Source organism: Cornus florida, unplaced genomic scaffold (genome assembly GCF_030987335.1).
Source record: "Cornus florida cultivar Cherokee Brave unplaced genomic scaffold, ASM3098733v1 CherokeeBrave_3.0.0_Hap2_Chr09, whole genome shotgun sequence".
Lineage (NCBI taxonomy): Eukaryota > Viridiplantae > Streptophyta > Magnoliopsida > Cornales > Cornaceae > Cornus > Cornus florida.
Window position 1 is genome coordinate 96,246,551 of NW_026775579.1, and position 20,793 is coordinate 96,267,343.

The window sequence follows — 20,793 nt, forward strand, 5'->3', positions numbered from 1 at the left end:
TTGTCTTAAATAAGTAGGGTGTGTCAAAGACAAGATGGTGAGACCAAATACTTATATAAAGATGAGGTGCATGGTATGTATGGAAATGTCGTATTTTGTTGACTTTTCTTGAGTTAAAGTCATAGTTGACTATTGATAAATGGAATTACCGATTGACTTTCAATATCGGTAAGTTTGTCACAGATCAGTGGTGGATAGATTTAGTTGCAAAATTCGCTTTTGAAGATGCTCCAATTTAAACAATGGGTACAGACGAAAGCTGGTGGTACCGAATTAACAGTACTTTCTGCAGACAAATTGGATGGAGGATGCAAGGACTGAGTTTCACAACTCTTAATTCTTTATTTATCCTAGTGGAAACATGATGCTTCACGGTATGAAGCAGACGTTTGGAGGACAGGCAGGAAGGGGGACATAGTGATTTTGTCTCCCATTGTAATTTTTATTAGATAGTCGAGATAGACCATCAGAGATCACTAGATCATTTATAGCTATTCCCTATATTGAAGTGGAAATGAGAGAGCATTTTTCACAGATTTAGTTGAGGGATTGCTGACTTCGCACAAGGGTTATGATTCTGGATGGGATATTGGTTGACTGATAAGTTAGGTCAGCTTAGTTCTTATCTATTTCGAACTGGTAAGACTTTAGTTCATACGAATAGAATGGAACACGAGACGGTTTAAATAGATAGAAGTGGTGATTCACACTTTATATCAAGTTCCGTCTGGTGGAAGCAATTATGGAAGTGGATGCTCTTAACAATCGATAAGATATTTATATTTTTCGGTTGGTTGATGAGTTATCAGTTGAACGTATAGCAGGTGTAATAATAACACTTGTTATTACTACGGTAGTTGAGAAGGTCAATTTTAAATATTGGAGCTGACCTTGGAGACGGTGTTACCTTACTCAGATGGAGTTTAAGGTACTCGAGGAGGATTTAGTAGTTTCCGTAAATAATGATATGACGGTCGGGCGATTAAGCTGGAAAGTTTATAATTTTTCTCGGTGTGCTTAAACGATTAAATGGTACATCATGACATCAAATGTCGGTTTTGGTGAACAGATACGGATAAGGACGCATATATAATTGCCCTGAGTGTAAAACCTGTTACAAAGGTGGAAAGTTGATCATCGGATATCATAGGAATCTTTAGCCACTTCCTATAACAAATATGGAAGTTGAATTAAATAGGAGTGACGGTCGGTGGGAAGGATCGACATTGATTTGGAATTTCAATTTTCCATATGGAATCCGAGTGGTGGATTGAGAAAGATCGCTTGAGAACATAAATTTGAGTGATGCTTATTTTAGAACTTCATAATAGTTCTATAGTTCAGTGATAGTGGTAGTATAACATGTGGATGTCTATATTAGTGGATGCAAAGTGCTATTTCGAAGGAGCTTTATGAAGATTTTGGAGCAGCAGCTCTACTTCATATCTATAGACGGAGGAATTAATCAAGAGATTAAATTAGACTACGAAGGATATGTTTGAGGCGTATATCCTAGATTTTCATGGACAGTTGGAAGTGTTTACTTCACTTGTCGGAATTTTGTCTGTGATATTGTTGGCACAAGGAGGTTAGTGTGACAACTTTGGAGGTTTTGTATCTTTCACAATGCATACCTCTCATTTGTTGGTTGGAAATGGAAGTAAGGGTTGTACAATCAAACCTCGACTTCATTTAAAAATATGTCGGAAAGAGATACTTCCCTTTGTATTTAACTGCGCGCGGTTGGGAGGCAACAGTAGGATGTTGTAAATAGTTGAACTCGTATACTAGAGTTTTTCTATTGGGGAGTAGTTTGCTCGTTCTGTTTTCCATGTAGGAAGAAAGGCGATTTTTGGAGAAAGGTCAATTTTACTTATTATATTGACTTTTAGAGGATTGTGTTTCGTAATTGAGGCAGTCGCCTCTGAATTGGCATTACCAAATTATTAGCGTTGGGTGCATAGGAGTTTGTGCGTATATTCTATGGCACTTGGAGGTATGTAGATCATGCCCCTGTCGACATGGGAGGATTACGTTGTTATTTGATACAACCTACGCATCGTATGATTATTGTGTTTCTTAAAATATAGGAACCCTGTATACCACTTGGTATATTGGAAGTTAAGTGGAGCCCTTATAGTGAGGTTGCGTCTACTTGGGAATAAGAGGATATTTTTCGCTTATAGTTTCCAAGCATAATGGAAGAAAGTAAGGGTGAATTCCGAGGACGGAATTCCTTTTATTAGAGGGGAAGAATGTAATACCTCTAATTTTAAAAGGATAGTCTCGGTATTTATTTATTTATTTTAATTATATTTTTAATTATTTAATTGATTATTTGACTAATTGTTTATGTGTTTAATTGAATTAGGTATTACTTAATTATTTGATTATGTGTCTATGTATTATTTGTATTTGTCTATGTGTTAATTGTTTAATTAGGTTATGTGCTTAAATGGTATTTTGATTAATTGTAAATTAAATATTTTCTTTTCTTTTATTATTTTATTTTATTTTTCTTTTATGGTTATGGTTAGTAGTAATGGGCCAACCAATTGGGTCCCATTGACTACTTGGATAGGAGGTTAGATGTGTATGGATTATTACCCATGGATAGTTGTGTATGTATATATATAGATATATGTTATATACATATATAAAAAGAAAAGTAATTTATTAAGTACTTTTATGGTAACTTGGGTAGTAATATTTAATCTGATGTATATGTTTTATATTTAAATAATAAAAATATACATAGATTTGAGACGTGTTATGTTTTAACTTACTTTATAATATTATGGTAACTTAAGTATTATTGGATAATCCATTAATAAATAATGGAATGTGTATAATTTATTTATTTAATAAACATATACATAAATTATATACGTAACATATTTTACTTACCTTTTTAATATATATATAAAAGGGAAAGTAATTTATTAATTACTTATATGGTAACTTGGGTAGTAATATTTAATCTGATGTATATGTTTTATATTTAAATAATAAAAATATATATAGATTTGATACGTGTTATGTTTTAAGTTACTTTATAATGTTACGGTAACTTAAGTATTATTTGATAATCCATTAATAAATAATGGAATGTGTATAATTTATTTATTTAATAAACATATATATAAATTATATACGTAACATATTTTACTTATTTTTTTAATATTTTAATATATATATTTTTTAAGTTGACTTGGATTGGAAAAAGGGTTAGGGTTATTTTATTTAGCCTATAAATATATAGCTATAGGTTGTAAAAGGGGGTTAGAAATATTCACGTAATATATTCTAGAGAGAGAGAGAGTTAGAAAGGGAAGGATGAAAAAAACTCTGTAGAGAGAAGATCAAGGAAGAAGAAGTTTAACTTTCGATCCGAAAGTTTAAGGCAAGTTATTCTTCTATATCTTTCCCTTTAATTCGTATTTCTATACATGCCTAGGAAATTTCAGGATTTATTAAACATATAAAATTAAATAATTATGAATGTTTAATTAAATTAGAACATATGTTTTATGAATTTGGTTCATATCTGTTCTTGTGTTATGAATTGATAAATGCATGATTTTGATTTGATTTTCGGTGTGAATTTTTACATGTTTAAATTATGTATATTTCATATCTGTGGAATGATGGAACGTAGAAACATGCCTAGAATTCCTAAACATTAAATAGGAACTAAGTTTGGGTTTAAATAAATTTAAATAGACTCAATCATAATGATGCTTGCTATTTGAATGTTTTAAACAAACGAATGAATTTAATCTTTTAATATGTTTTAACAATTGAGATTAAATGCGTAGGATGAATTGGATATGGAGAATGCTTATTTGACGGTATAATAAAATATCATCATATGTATAAGATTCAGTTTATGTAGGACATGTGATATAGGAAACTTAAATAAATAATAAGTCATTCCTATTTTGTGATAACTTGATATCATATTATTATATTTATTTCTGGATTGTTTGATGTATTTCCTTAATCGTTACATCAATTGTTGAATTGTGTGATTTAATGCACCGGTATGGGGCGGTGGTATTCTAGGGACGGATTAACGTATCAGTTAAGTCCTACCTATTTTATATAAGGGAATGGATTAACTAAAATGTTAAGTCCTGCTTATATTCAAGTCAGGTCAGCTGAACAAGTTGAATGACTTATGGAGGATTAATTTATTATATAAGGGAATGGATTAACTAAAATGTTAAGTCCTACTTATATTCAAGTCAGGTCAGCTGAACAAGTTGAATGACTTATAGATGATTAATTTATACTGGATAAGATGGTTACTAAATTATATATATATAAGTATGGTGCCATGATATGAGCGTGAGTCTCAGGATCAGTGGTTAGGGTGCGTGTATCGCCAGGGATGTGTAGCTAGATATAATGTAGTTGTGTACCCTGGTAGGTCTAGGTATTCATGCCCACTATATGTGCGTTTTGCATGTTGTCTACTATTCAGGTTGAGACAACCCTATAGTCTAGTGAGGTTCCTTTAGTGTATATATATATATATATATATATACGGACTACTAGTTACTGTTGGATTGACTAGGATGTATACGTGTATCGGATCTCTGCTTGGACTGTAGTAGAGTAGAACTTGTTTGTGGGCCTGACCCACTATTATTTTTCAGGTGTTCGTCAGGAGTAGAGGTTGTTCGTACTGAGCAGGGATCAGTCTACTTCATTCTTCCGATGCTACATAGGAGTTCCTTTATAATTCAGTTTCCTGATTTAGACAGTTATTGCTGTCATTTGTTTAGTTTGGATTTTCTAGGAGTCCACATAGTATGGATTCCCGAGTTGTATTTTAGAGGATCAGTTGTATCAGAAGAGTTTATTAATTAATGGAAATATATTCTGAGGTTTATTATTAGATTATCATTTTAGTTTCTTGTCAGCATTTTATTTATTCTTCTTTATTCTTTTGTACTCTATGTTCATTTATTATCAATTTGTTTTGATATACTCGGGTATTCGGGCGTGAGCCTGGCCAACCCGCATTCGGGAATCTGGGGTTATCACAGTTGGTATCAGAGCACTCCAGGTTCAAGTCTCCTTAGAAGTGTCTTTCGTTATATGACTTCCGCGTTACTTCTGTTCATTCTCACTTTTGTTCTGCTTCCCCTTTCTCTATGAATATATATATATATATATATATATATATAGTTAGATATATAGGTAGCGGTAGATCATGATTTCTAAGTTAGAAGAATATTATTAGATACAGAGGAGGTGGCCTTGAGAAATTAACGGTTACCAATTAATCACTTGTTCAGAATTAGGTGAAGTGCTTCATAATTTGGTAGCAGTGCATGCAAAAGAAGAAATCCCAAAACCCAAAATAAAGAGCAAGCAGCCTGCATGAAGATAGATATGATATGTCCTGAGTAAGATGCAGCTGCTGCTGCATTCTTCAAAACATCATTAAGAATAAACCCAGTGTATGACGGCAGTCTCCAACTGAATCCAAATATTAATTAGATTGATTAAAGCCTTCAACTTTCTCTAGGAAATGTGCGATGCCCTCCTCAGATACCAATACACAATCAAATTGTACTTCCGTCCTTCACTGTATCCAGAATTAATATTTTCTTTTAAGTTTTTACACAAATTTATCACTTATGTTTTGCTTTATTTTGATAACTTTATATTTAATATTGAAATATGAAGACTTTTCATTAAATTTCTCCAGCACATATGATTTTTGTTAATAATTTTGCTTTTCAACCATTTATTTCTCAAGCTTATTATTCGTCCTACTCTAAGCAAATCTTGATTCTCCTTCCGTGCTCCAAAACATGTTTTGATTATAAATTTTGATTCTCGTTGTTGTTGGTTTTTTTTTTAAAATTGTGATCATGTTATATTTTTAATCAGCTGCAACTATTTTAAATTGTCCTGGTCAATCACCGTTAGATAACTAAAAAAATAAAAGCTTAAATATTTTCGACCGAAACTACATAATAATACTCTTTATTTACAATGGTTAAAGAGCTTGAAATTACACTTGCCAGTGTGCTCAATCTTATTCTGGTGCAACTCTTTCAATTGTGGCTGAAGCTGGACTCCTATCAGGCTTTTTGTGTGATTCTCTTTAATTGGGTCCCATTTTGGATTTATTGGCATTGGATTCAAGCGCAAGGTCACAACTTTACTAATCAAAAATTAAATTTAGTCTAATTTGATACCAATTGTAACGGGTGGAATTTTGCTCATTAATCTAAAATTTTAAGTTATTAATTAGCGTTGCAAGTATAAATATTTTAGCTCTAAATTGTTTAACAAACAAGTTTAGAAATTGTGATTGGAATTGGTTTATTTATTTAATAAAAATATATTACAAGGCGAGCCAAGCTACTTGTTGGAAGTTCGTCTTGTTTTCACGTTTGCACTCCCAGTAGAAATTATGAAACTTTAACCCGTAGTAACTTAATTAGAAAATAAAGTGCAATACTAGTTAACCGGAAATCACTAGCTTGGGACTCATGAAACTTTAACCGAAACACCTTAACTAGGAAATATAAACTTTACCAGGTAACACACTTAACTAGAAAATAGAGTGCATTAAATATATATATATATATAGAGTGCATAGAGAACTGTGTTTATGAGAAAAAAATTTATTGGCAAAAAGTTCAAATTTTATGGATGTTACATACACAATAAAACATGACACTCATGTAATTAGTAACAAATATAAATTACATAATGTAATTAGTAACAAATATAAATTAAATAAATTTTTGAATAACAATCGAAGCAAATCCTTTTTTTTTGACAAGGAACCAACTTGAACCATGTAAAATAGCAATAAGAATATCTTCAACTTTATGGATGTTACATACACAATAAAACAATTGGTATCAAATTTTATGGATGTTACATACACAATAAAACATGACACTCATGTAATTAGTAACAAATATAAATTAAATAAATTTTTGAATAACAATCGAAGCAAATCCTTTTTTTTTGACAAGGAACCAACTTGAACCATGTAAAATAGCAATAAGAATATCTTCAACAATTTATTGATTTCGTTAAATTTTAAGCTCAACTTAGAAGCCCCTTAGGGAGAAGAAAATAAGGAATTTGAAATGATTCCCCTTGGATTAAGTTATACAATTTGGATGAATATATAAAGTACCAATAAATTTGTGGGGAACAATGGCATGATGGTGGGATGGTGGCAATAGAGGCAATGGTGATGGCAGATACAGCAGCACTGTGGTGGTAGTATTAGTGCAGTGGTGGTTCCAACAATGGCCATGAAGGAAGCACAATGGTGGCTGTAGCAACGCTTCTGGTGCAAGTGGTGGTGGCGGAGCATACGATGATATTGACGGTTAAGGGCAGTGGCAATGTTATGTCACGGTGGGTGTGTCACCAATGGGCCATGTGCAGCAAGCCAATTCCTTTTGCAATTTCAGATTGTGGAATGAGAGCTCCCACCAATCCCCCTTTCTCTCCAGGTGAGAATCTGAGCCCTCCAAATCCTTCAAAAAGAAGGAATTCACGATAAATATCCAAATGTTATTTCGGTCCAAATTTTTTATAATCCCTTATTTAGATGGAAACCTAATACGGTAGAAAATTGTTGATATGGTTTATGTTATGTTTGGTTAAGGTAGAGAGTGTCAACGATAAAAGGAAAAAAGCAACTTTTTCCTGATATCTGAATCATAGTTCTATGTATCAGCCTAGTCGCTGTGTATCAGCCGAGTCATAATGAATGTCCATGACCCCAGGAATTGGCCAAGTCAACACATCTGGTGTCAAGAAAAATTCACGACTACTATAACTGACAAATCATGATCTGAATAGCATAAAAGTACACTGAAGGCCATAAAAAACACAAGAAATAAAATCTAGTGGATAGAGGCGGAGTATATGAAACCCACACATCATGATCGAAAGCTTAGTGGAATAGGATTGAACCTGTATATATCCATATCTGAATGTAAGAGTCAAAGTTTAGTCAGAAACTAACAAACTATTACAGGATAAATAAGCATAGAGAGTGTGGGTATCAGGCACTCCTTTGTTGACACGCCAACGCCATGTAAGCAATGACTTGACATGATTGACTTTACACATCATTGTAAGGGCGCTTTGTGGAGACCTCGAGGAACTTTACATCGAAGACCTCTGCCTCGAGAGTTCTATCTCACGACCTCTACCTTGCCTTGCGGCATCACACAATCCGTCCCTCAACAGGCTTATTATTTTCAGTAGACATATTATATGGATTATTCTCGGCTGGCTTATCTTATGGCTCCCAAGTAACCTTATCCTTTGCAAACTCATCTCCAATAGGCTTATCTTGCCCTCTATGTATATTAACTTAAGCATTCTCAGTCTCTATAGCCTATACAAGCTTATAATAGTTGGCAAACACAGAGCCTCTAATGCGACTTTATTGCATGTTTCTCCGGCCATGCAATTTGTATCTCTCTCTACATAAGGTCCCCTGTCTTCTTATTTATTACGTAGTATTTATGCGGGGATAGCTAACAAAGTGCAGACAGATCATGCAATATTCTTCACGTACACTTTTTATCTCTAATAGGGCCCAACATTTACATTACAAAAACATCTTGTTCTCATATAAGCCTTGCCGCTGGTAAGTTCCTATTGTCCGTAGATAAGTCCTACCACGAGGATCTCTACTTCTCAAATAAGCCTTACTGCCTGTACATGCATCTTTGAAGACATGCCTCTTTTCCTCATATAAGCCTCACTTGAAGATTGAAAGTATTCTGATATACTTTGAGAACTATCTGAATTGGAAGCAGAACTCAGGGGGCTTCCGCATCTCGATGTGAGGCTGTGGATCGCTCATAGCCTTCTGTGGCTACCATTGAAGTTCATCTAGAGTATGCAGATGTGTCACAGTCCTCTGATATTCAAGGAGACACTTGGTGACTAAAACCAAAATATGTGGAGGTGACTTTTCCTCGGGATTTATACACACCTCGACCTGACTTAAAGTGAGAGAAGCACCATCTGATCCTGGATGACATATGCCCTTACGATGAACACCATCGTGGACCACCACCTTCGCCTCAAGCAACTACTTCCGGAGAGACCGTCTTGTTGACGCATGGAAGCAAATTGAGTAACACAACAAAGTTTCTTATATGCATCTTATTGTGAACTAATATTCTTAGATTAGCCAAATTTCCTACATGGCTTTCTTAAAGAATGGAAATGTGCTTTACAACCATCGTCTCAATACAAATAATTTTGCTGCCTAATTGGGTCTTTATTTCCCTCCAAAACCAAACGTCTTCATACTTTTTTTTTTTTTCTTTGCTTTTAAAAAAGGGCCAGAAGACACTGTTTCCGTATGCTGTGATTGATTTCATTATTTTTTACGGTGATCAATCACATAAAAACAGAGAATAAGAGCTCCAGAAAAATATTGGGGGTTCCAAATACAATCAAGTTTGTCAAAGCTGAATCAAACAAAAAACATGTTCACTTGCATACCATGATATCAAAGCCTAGTAGAACCGGATTAAAGCTAAATATCCTTGTATGAATGTAAAACTCAAATGTTAAGCCACAAAAAAAAAAAAAATGGATAACTGAACGCACCACACAAATTGGTAAGCTACGGACAGAAAAGGTAAACTGATATACCTTCTCTTCTAAGGCAAATTAGGCTATTTCTTATGCACTTTATCAAAGTAAAACTGGATATATAAGAACTGTGTTGAATAAACGGATCTATATGCTATTAATTGATCAACGGGTCCCCGTGGATCTCCTCTTCGAGGCTTATAGTTCCTAACATGAGCTGATACAATAACAGCACTAATGCATATACATAAAAAAGTGAATACGAAAAATTTTTAAAATAAAAAAAGAAGTAAAACACTGGAATTTGAAAGAAAAAAAAAATCCACTAGATATTAGACCATTTTGTATCATAGTCCATCATCTTTTGAAACACACTTTCTAGTTTGTATTCAAATTGAGAAAGTTAAATTTGTAAGACTGAATTAGCTAGAATGGTGTTTTAATATAATCTTTAACAAACAAAAACTTTGACATGCCTGTGTGTGTGTGTGTGTGTGTCTATATATATATATATATATGTATGTATGTATGTAGGTAGTGGTAGATAAACTTAAACGAACGTGTGCGTATATAGAGATAGTAAGGGATGAGAAAGGCGAAGATATTGAATACTCCGAATGAATGATAGTGATAGTGATAGTGATAGATGTGGTAAATGAAAGTTGAATACTTAGAATACCTGGTTGTGATCTCCGCCGGAAAGTTGTCAATAGTTGAATGAAGGAGTCGTCGTCGGTCGATTTGAGTGAATTTTGGAAGAGACGCATAAACCCCAAGAATCGAGAGGGATAATTGGGTTTCAGTGCAGTAGACCCCGGATAACGGGTCGGGTTAACAATCCTTCACCTGGACCCAACCAACCTTCGCAGTTTTACGAAGTACTAAAATTTTAGTTATTTATCTTTTTTGTGTAGTATAATATTGAAGAAAAACATTATAAATTATCTCTTTTTTTTTTTCTTTTCTTTTTTCTTTGTTTTTTTTTCTCTTATATATATATATATTTTTTTTTGGTTTTTACGAGGAAATCAAAAGACAAACTGGAGGGTTAATAATCCATTTCCTTTTTCGTTCTCCAACTCACTTCTCTCCCTCCTTTTCTTTCGCTTCCAAAGGAATTGTAAAGGAAAAACACAGTCTATCCTGTTACACCCCCTCTTTCTCTCTCCTGAACTCCCAAGCAAGCTGGCTCTCGAAGGACTCTCAACTCAAGCTATCAATCTCGCAGCGCATTTCACTACCTACTTTACGCCCTTCTCTCTCTGTGCGTGTCTGTGTTCACTGAGCTTGAACACAGAGAGCTTGAGCGGACTGGGTTTAATTGGGTTTTTATCTCGTTTAGCTACTATGTGTTGAAGCAGGTAATGAGCTCGATTTATTTGTTCTGTGCGTTTACTTTTATGTTGAAAGTTGCTTCCTTCGGTATTTTGATGACTGTGTTTTGTGTGTGAGGATTTGTTTATTATGGCATTTGTTATGCTGAATCAATCAACTCAGCCTTGTGTCACTAAATTGGTTGGCTTCTTAGCCTTCTTAGAAACATTTTTTTTAGGAATTTCTTGTACAGTGTTTTTGGGTCTTGAATATAACTTTCTATTAGTATCTTTTCGCTTAGATAAGAATTGAGAATGGGAAAATGATTGGCTCAAACTGTCATATAATCAACTAGATAGAGAGGGCTGTCTTTTACTCATTTAAAAAAAAGGCAGAGATGGGCTGGCTTTCAAGTCTTTGTAATTCAGTTTACTGAATTTCTTCCAATTCCAAGGCGCTGATTTGGTGCTTCCAAACATAGCATCACAGCGAACTACTATCAAATTGCTTCTTTTAGTCTGGGCTTGCATTCTTGTTTTCATCTCTAGGTACACAAAGAGGGTTTACAGTCTGAAATATCTCTCAATCTCATGTCACATTAATTAGGATTTATTGCTATCCTTAGGGATTTAGTGGGATAAGGATCTATCTTCTTCCCTCACAGAATTCAAAAAGTCTGTTTCTTTTTGTCTTTTGTCAAAGATTTGGAGATTAGTGAAGCTCTCAATGCTATGGAGGCCCTGCTATGGAAGCCCTTGGTCTCTTGTCCTCTATTAGCAGCGCAGTTTCTGGCAATATCCCCCCAAAACAATATGATTTCTACCAGTTATTACGGGGCATTCAGTATGAAGTCCTCACGGAATAAACTACTCCTCGTAGCAGCATTATCACCATCTAATGATAACAATGATGATTTTGGTAAAGACATTGATACCATCACTAGTACCAGCAGCTGTGGAATTTTGAATGGAAAAGCTGCCAAAGGGTCCGGTACGACTGCCAGGGGACGAAGATTGCTCAAGATTCGAGAGGAGAAGAGAAAACGTGAATATGACCGTCTTCACAATTATCCTACTTGGGCCAAGTCTCTCTCCCTCTCTCTCTATTACCGTTTAAATGATTGTTCAATTACATCTTGACTATTAATTTTCATCCTGGAGCAATTTTCATTTTCTTTATGTGGATTGAATTGCATGCAGAGTCCTGGAAGATGCTTGCAAAAATGATGCTGAACTCCGGGCTGTTCTTGGTGATAGCATTGGGAATCCTGAGCTAATGAGGAAAAGGGTAATGCACCGTTCACTGCATCCCCTTTCGTATAGTATCATTATCGGCAGAACCTATCATGCTTCTTGTACTTCTTTTAATCTTGTTTAGTTAAGGGTGCATTGGGAAATGAGCCTCAGCAAACAGAACTTAAATTTATAATTTCATTATGATTCTTTAATTGGTTTATGCATCATTTTGAATTCAATAACTTAGCAATTTCAATGATGAAGACCATTTACTTTTTGCAGTGGGGTTTTATGAGATGTATTATGATAAGTAGGTTATATGAGAAATATTCAAGGCTGAAAGAAGCATGATTGGTTACAATCAATTACAAATAGAAAAAATAAGCCAGTGACACCTGCCAGATTAGCTACTTTTCTGCCAGAAATTAACATCTAGGTACCAGATTAGCTACTTTGCAGTGGGGAGTTTCTGGATGTAAACATTATCTGTAATTAGTAATAGAAGAATAACTCAACTGAATACTTTTTGTGATCATATTGTATGATGACCCTATTATATCAGTTCAGATCAAGTGATTACCAAGTGGATTAGACCAAATCCATGTGGTTGAACTTTACTGAATAATTTCCATTCTATTAAAGCAAATTGCTATTTCCTTATAATGATGCCACATATAGTTTTTTTTTTCTTCTTCTTAGCACTTCTCTCTTCCAATAGTTGTTAGATGGCTACTTTTTGACCATATTTTATCATCTTAAATTGTTATCAAGTTAAAACACAAGAAGAATTTGAGTTGCTGGATGATGATCAAGGCCCCACTCTAAGTTGTTTGAATCAACTAATATGTTACCTAAATGAAAGCTCTATTTAGTGAAGTTTGGTAAATCTTTCAAATAGTGAAACTTAACATATTGCCTAATATATTCTTGGTCTAACAGCCATCAAATAATCTCTCGGAATGAATTCAAGTTACTGATCTGCTAGATAATTGGACGCACCCCTTGTCAGATCATCTAAGTGTCCACAAATTAAGTTTAAACTTTAAAGCTTAGCTTTCACATCCTTAGCATGTATTGTTCATGGCAATACTAACAAAATTGAGTACAATATGTTGGGTATATCTTAGTAGATCAAGTGTGCAAGAAATTGGCTTTGACAATATCATCATTTATTTCAAGCAGAAAAGGACGGACATGCTGGATGGTCAAAATTTTGGGAATATTTTGTTAAATGACATCTTGGATGCTTGAAACCTAATAAACATATTGATTTTTATAAAATTCACATACCAGATAGTCTTAGTAGATGCCAGATGGTAAATCATGATGCTTTTTATTTTATGCCGATACACTGCAATTTTGTTGGCGGTCTGTATAGACGTAAGATTAAACTGTATTTAAGTCAAAGAATTTAAGAAGCTGCTGTAACTCATAAAATCTTTCCTAAAACATTGCGGTCATGTTCAAAGATGGTAACCCTCTTTCCAGATGGTGAATAGTGATGCTTTTATTTTATCCTGATACACTACAATTTTATTGGAAGCATAAGAACAATAGGATTACACTATATTGAAGTCAATAATTTAAGAAATGGCCATAAATTGTAAAAAGTTTCCTATAATATTGCAGCGCATCCTATCTTTGAACTATGTTGTGTGGAAGATCTATAATATGTTTGTTGGACTTTTCATAGGTTGAAGAAAGGGTTCGAACGAAGGGTCGAGATTTTCGCAAGTCTAAAACAGGCTCTGTTCTTGCTTTCAAAGTCAGCTTTAGAGAGTAATTAACCTCACATTTATTTGTTCCCTCTCTATCTCTATCCCCCTCTGTGCGTGTATGTGTGTGTTATACTTGTATAAATATCTCTCTTATTGGGTTAAGGCCTCATTTATCTGCTGGAGATATGAAGCATTTGTTGTTGCTGATGTTTGTTTCTTTACAGCTTCAATCCTGTCGATTCCTACATATGGTTTGAGTTATATGGATCACCATCTGATCAAGATGTTGACCTTATTGGTAGTGTATGTAGATTTTCTGGTTCTTGCTACCAGTTATGAGTTCTTGTTTTTATTGTTTCATTTATCAAAATTTAGATGTGAAAAAATGTTCAGCATTTTTTCCTTTGTATGGCTGGTAATATTTGTTACATTTACACAATTTTAGTTTCTTACACATCAGGTTATTCAGTCATGGTATGTCATGGGCCGTTTGGGTGCCTTCAATTCTTCAAATCTGCAGGTTTGTTCATAAATTATTGTGTATTATTTTGTTTAATTGTCACAATAAGTTTGTCATGTTGTTATTTTTGCATAAATTTTTTTGGGTAACTTGATTCTTCAACTTCTAGTTTGATCATAATTGTTTCGTGCATTGTTATTTTAGCAATCAACTTTTGTGTTGCCTTCTGTCTAGTGAGTCTTAAAACAAGCTGACCTCTGCTTCTGGATTCCTATTAAGGGCAAGAGTGAGACCTTGCTCTATGTGTCTTAGTGATGAGGAGTCTGTGAATCACCTTCTTATTCATTGCCCTTTGGCTAGACAGTGTTGGGTTTTGATGCTTGGCTTTTTTGGTGTTTCTTGGGTTATGCCTGGATCTGCTAGAGGGTTGATTGAGGCGTGGAGAGGTTGCCCTGTGGGGGCTCTCAGTCAGGATGCGTGGAGGGCTACGCCGCTTTGTGTGTGGTGGTGTTTATGGCTTGAAAGGAATAGGAGATTCTTTGAAGGAAAGGCTTTGTCGATTTCGGTGCTTAAATTCTCGATTATTTCTACTCTTTTTTGTTGGGTTTCAGGAAGAGATCATAGTTCTTTGGAGGAAGTAGTTGATTTTTTAGCCTCTTTGAAGGCTTGAGGCCTTTGTGGTCTTTTGTATTTTCTTGGGTTCCGCTCCCCTTTTGAGCGTTTTTTTTTTATAAAATTTTTTACTTATCAAAAAAAAAAAAGAGTGAGACTTGTCTATTCCTAGTAAAGGAAAGAGAAGATTAACTTTTCTACTAGAGCAGAAGGCCAGAAGCAAATCCTTTACTTACCTCTAGGAAATTTATCTATACTTACAACCCTTGAACATGAAAGTGGGAGGGAAGGAGATATTCATTGACTTAGAGCCAGTCAAGTGGAGCCTTTAGAACCTTTATGTCTGTAGGGGCTCCACAGGAGGGAAGAGAGGAAATTAAGACTATTCACCGAGAGGGAATTAAAGCAACGTTTTTCCCCAAGGATGAACTTAGTAAAGGATAAATAGAGGGAGAATGGAAGAGATTCAACCTACCTATCTGTAAAGATAAAAATTAGGAAGTGGATATATGGAGCTCAAATTCAAGGCTTGCTATGAGACCTGCATGCTAGTCTTCTATGGATATTTCATACACTCCAAAATCTCTTGAGTTACAGTGACCGCTGTTTTCTTTCAACCCTTAGGATTTTCCAGCAGAAAGTCCTGTGAGAAGAATTCAGTTTCATAGAGCCGAATAGACTGCTGAAAGTCAACAACAAGCAGCATCTGTTTTCTGCTTTCGCAGTCGGTTATACCTAAATTTGCAATTGTGGAGTAAAGGAAAGCACTTAATTTCTTAGAAACAAGAATACTTAAGCATGCATTGTGGACTATCCACAAATTTAGGTTTGAGGAAATATTAGCTCTGGTAAAGCATTGGAATTTTAGGAAGTAACTGAAAAATAAAAATAAAAAAAGTTGGGAAAAGGATGGTAGACGAACTTTCTGCCAGCGATGATATTATGACGAACGCAGCGAAACAAGAACAAATCATGACAGAAAAACAAACACGCCCCACACAAAAAACACAAAGATTTGCGTGGTTCACCCAAAAGCTGAGCTATGTCCATGGTGAAGATCCGGCGAAAGATTTCATTATGCGAAAAACATGAGATTACAAGTTTCAGCCCCCAAACCCTAGCTCTCGCTCTTGCTCTCACTCTCACTCTCACTCTCGTTCCTGTGATTTCAGTGTTCTCTCGTTGTCCCACTCCAAACCCAAAGCGCTCTTATATATCGGGCTACAAGAGAGTACTAAATAGGCTCCACAACCCGCAAGAGAAAATGGGTCATATATATATATATATATATTTTGGAGAACCTTAGGAAACAATAGTAAATAAATAAAAAGTCTTTGATGGAGAAGCATTGTGGTCTTGCTAGATGATTGTGGGGGCAAATGTTGTCTCTTGAAGCTGGATCTGTATTAGGGGATCGACAAAAGGATATCGTCTTGTAAAATCTCTTGATAGAGTCGTGTTTATAGTCAGTTGTTTCTTGTTGCTGCCAGTTTTGTTATTTTATGTGTTCTTGACTTGTGCCTCCAGTCGTCTTGCCTCTTCCTAACAAATTTGGTATTCGTAAAAGAATTAAAAAGGTACTTCTGCCTTGAATTCTGGTATATTGTGGGATATTTTCGTGGATGGAGTAGGAGAAGGTAAAGCATGAGAAGCATGTATTGGCCCTAAATTATTGGGAACAATTTAGAGAGTTTGTTAGTCAGAAATTATTTGTAATATTAGCTATATTTAGAATAATTTATGAATAGCTGAATCAAGTGAGATTATTTGTGGTTACATATGCTTGATGAGAGAATTATGTATAATATTCACCTGATTCTCTTACTATAGGCCTGTCTTCATTTTCCCCTCGTAGCACCCCGCTTAGGCAAGATTGGCACTGGGTACTGGCCACTTTCTTGCTCTAGTGAAATATAATTCAAGTCATTTGAATAAGAAGAGAGTAAGGAAATTAATCTTCGTTAAACTAGTAATGAGTACAATCTTAAATTTTTAACAAACTGCCCTTGCATATTTCCCAATGCTCTGTTTGGTTGCCAAGAAATTGGGAGGAAATGAAGAGGAGAAGGAGATCATGATATTATGCTTTTTCTTTCTGTTGTCCTCCATCCTTCTCATATAAAATTTCAACATGTCATGATGAATCAAAGAAAGATATTTTTATTCTTTACCCTTTTTATGTACAATAGTTTTACCAACAGATGGACTTGTATTGTAGATTCACAGTATTAGTAAATTTCAATTTATAATATAATTGTTTATAAAGAGTTCCATCTTAATGATTAACAGGCTGTGGGTGACACGTTATGTCTAAAGATTAGAACACAAAAAAAACTGGATTGAATTTATTTTTAAGTAGTCATGTATTCCCTTATGTCTGATGTTAGAGCAGTTTCCATATTGTGGCATCCTTCCGGCTTGATGGAATTGTTTAGAAATGGAAATTTCATGCTTTCTCTTGTCATTGTAATTATGGTTTTCGTTCTACTTATAGCAGTAACAATGGAAAAGCTAATATTGTGTGCTTTGCAGTTGGCGAATTCATCAATGGAGTACGATCCTCTCTATGATGCAGATAAGGGTTTTAAAGTGATGCCATCATCATTCCATGATATTAGTAACGTTGAGTTTCAGGACAACTGGGGCCGGGTTTGGTATGTGTTTTCGCATTTCTCTGTGGTAGTGAATATCGTATCACATTCTTTATTGCTATATTTTGTTCACAGAAGAGCATACTAATAAGGATACCATGTGACAGGGTGGATCTTGGTACGTCTGATTTCTTTGCCATCGATGTACTCCTCAACTGTCTAACTGTATTGAGCTCAGAGTAAGACTTCCCATACAGACTTCTTAACAGTCACTGAAACATGGAAATCTATCATTAATTCAGAATATTAGCTTGGTTTAATTTTCCTTTTGTTGTCAGATATGTGGGCATTCAACAGGTAGTTTTTGGCGGTCGCCGCATGGGTGATTGGGAAGAGGGGATGACAAGCCCTGACTTTGGATACAAGTACTTCAATATCTGAATTGAGATTGCAACTCAACAAAGCCTTTGGAAGAAGAGGAGGGTATGAGAAGCCCTTACCATGAATACAAGTATAAAAAATATGAAATGAAACCGAAACTCAACAAAGCTGTTTTCCAACTACTTGGGGTCAGCAAAAGCTGAATATGGTAGAAATGCTCTCGTCGAGCAAAATCCACAGGATCACCTCCAGTTGATGAGCAATTTTTTATTTTTTTTCCTATGCGAAGAAACATCAAGTCTTACACACATACTACTGTCGAAATTACTCATAGTCAGTATCAAGGAATTGTATTTAGTAAAATTGAATCATTGTCAAGCTTAATTTTATTTTAGAATTGGTGAATTTATTTGCTTTTATTTTATCATGGTACTCAAAGAAACTTGGCATTCTTGTAAGCTAGCATTTCATTTGTAGAGAGCAGTTATTGTTCAATGTTCTCATGGAGTATGAGACACAGCAACTTTTTGATTGAGTTTGGAAGGAATCATATAGCATGCTTTTGAGACATTGCACATGCATACTGATATCTGATTTGAGCTAAAAGTGCATTGATAAATTTAGTTTTGTTGATTCTTCATAAGAAGTGTCTTGTGGAAATATCAAAATGCATGCTCATAATAATTTGGGTTGACCAAATTGAGACCAGCTTTATATTGTGGGAATTGGGATGAGGATTGAACAGTTTTTGAGACGTAATGCACTTGGGCTTTCTCCTATTTGGGTGATTCCATTCGAGACATTGTTACTAGTTAACCAGTGATAAGTGAGTTTTCAAAGCTTAATATGTCTTCACATAAAAATTATCTGGTTATTCTTGTAACATTGTGTTGGACTTTCCAACAATCTAATCCTTGAGAGTGCTTTTGGATGGAATGATTTGGAGGGGCAGAAAAAAAAAAAAAAAAAAAAAAAAAAAAAAAAAATATGATTTGTGTTTGGGTGGTTTAAAAAGAGAAAAAAAGAAAGGATAGAGAGAGATAGGGATGGATAAATATCACTCCTTATCCCTCATTTTATATCTCTCCAAAAATGGAAAGATAAGGGAGAAAAAAAATAGTGTTTAAGTAGTACTTTTATAATTTTGAAATTGCTCTTAACAATTAAAATAATTTTTTATTTTTATTTTTATTTTATGGAAGGACCCATGATATGCATTAATGGGGTGGCCCCACAAATTATATATATATATATATATATATATATATTTATTTATTTATTTATTTACCAACTGGTAGTGATACTTACATACAGTGAATTGCCTAATCAAATAATTTTTAATTAGTTTTTATTTGACTGATGGGACCAACAAACAATTAACTATTATATAACAAATATAAATAATAAATCAACAGAGTTAATTCCTTATACAGCTAGACCGCCCCTCACAAATTGCAAATACTAATTTTCAACCTTAATGTTAGTAGATTTTAGCTAAAAAATTAGGCTGATAAGCAACTGAACAACAGGAAGAGTGTTAGAGGCAAAGTCAGTCTCCTACATTAGATGTATTCAATTATTGGTCCTCTGTAACGTTTGTTTTTGAGATTTGTCTTTTATAACAAAGTGGGCTTTTTAAATTCACATGCTGACAAAAGGCCGTAGTCAATTACTGGGCATCATACCCATTACTGGGCTTTTTGTTAATAATTTTGCTTTTCAACCTTTTATCTCTTAACCTTATTATTTGTCCTACTCTAAGCAAATCTTGGTTGCTCTCTATTATTTAAGCTTATGTTTTGTTTTATTTGATATTTGATAACTTTATATTTAACATTGAAATATGAAGACTTTTCATTACATTTCTCGAGCATATATGATTTTTGTTAATAATTTTGTTTTTCAACCTTTTATTTCTTAAGCTTTATTATTCGTCCTACTCTAAGCAAATCTTGATTGCTTTTCATTATTTGTGGTACAGAAAGCAAACCAATCTTTCAATTTTATTGTTCATATATTTCTTAAAAAAATAAAAATTTCAAGAAGAGAAAGGAAATATAGAGAGCAAAGTCATCTTTCAATTTTACTGCTTAAAACCCATCTTGTTTCATTATGAAAATATATATATATACATATATATATATATATATATATATATATATATGAAGAAAATAATCCATACAAAAAAGAAGAGAATAAAATATAATGTAAACTAGGATCTATATTTCTTGATATAGTTGTTTCTTTCACAAATTTTATAGTTATTTCGTTCATATGATGGTTCTTTGACATGCACGAGACGAGAAGAAGTAAAGGAACAAGCAAGACACAATGAACAAAAGCAAGAAATGAATAGGAAATATTATTTTAGTAGAGAACGAAAAGATAGCTGCTTCCTTAAAAAGATGTTGTTATATTTTAAGACAGGCCCGTAGTATTGACAATAGGCACCTGCAAGACTCGGTCCAAAGTAGGGTTTGGTTGTTTAATTTTTTTTATTATTATTATTATTTTTTTTTGGTCATGGAAATAGCAATTTTGTCTTTTTAAGTTTACTTATATTTTGGATTAAAATAAATTTAAAAATAAAAGTAAAATTGTCGATTTTAAAGTAAGAGTAAAATTGGATCAAGTGATAGTTATTTTTTAGAGTTGTTTTAATGTGATATTTAGCCAAAACTGAAAAAGTGTCAATGAAATTAACCATAGATATAAAGGGTTTATATTAGCCGGAAAGGAAGTGAGTCAAACAATTAACTTATATTTGTATATCAAGCGGAATAATAAGAATAAATCCAAAGCTTCATTCTTAGATTATTTTGGTAGGTCTTTATAAGAGTAGTGATATCTTGCTCCCCGTGGAGTAA

At 34.0% G+C, this 20,793-nt stretch overlaps 1 protein-coding gene across 3 annotated transcripts; it reads left to right on the forward strand.

Annotated features, from left to right (window-relative positions):
• The first annotated feature begins 10,637 nt into the window (after nucleotides 1–10,637).
• Nucleotides 10,638–18,451, forward strand: LOC132275428 (uncharacterized). 3 transcript variants are annotated; one of them, XR_009470620.1, is made up of 9 exons: nucleotides 10,638–10,976; nucleotides 11,632–12,013; nucleotides 12,129–12,216; nucleotides 13,858–13,943; nucleotides 14,107–14,185; nucleotides 14,343–14,402; nucleotides 17,487–17,633; nucleotides 17,713–17,784; nucleotides 17,884–18,451. XR_009470620.1 is itself a non-coding variant. In XM_059776915.1 (9 exons), exons 2-9 carry the CDS (start codon nucleotides 11,661–11,663, stop codon nucleotides 17,984–17,986), a joined length of 963 nt encoding a protein of 320 aa, XP_059632898.1. In that variant the 5' UTR covers nucleotides 10,642–10,976; nucleotides 11,632–11,660; the 3' UTR covers nucleotides 17,987–18,451. The 3 variants fall into 3 exon arrangements, 2 of the variants coding, with proteins under 2 accessions (XP_059632899.1, XP_059632898.1); XM_059776915.1 differs by having other exon boundaries at nucleotides 10,642–10,976; nucleotides 17,487–17,608; XM_059776916.1 differs by lacking the exons at nucleotides 13,858–13,943; nucleotides 14,107–14,185 and having other exon boundaries at nucleotides 10,641–10,976; nucleotides 17,487–17,608.
• Nucleotides 18,452–20,793: the final 2,342 nt, after the last annotated feature.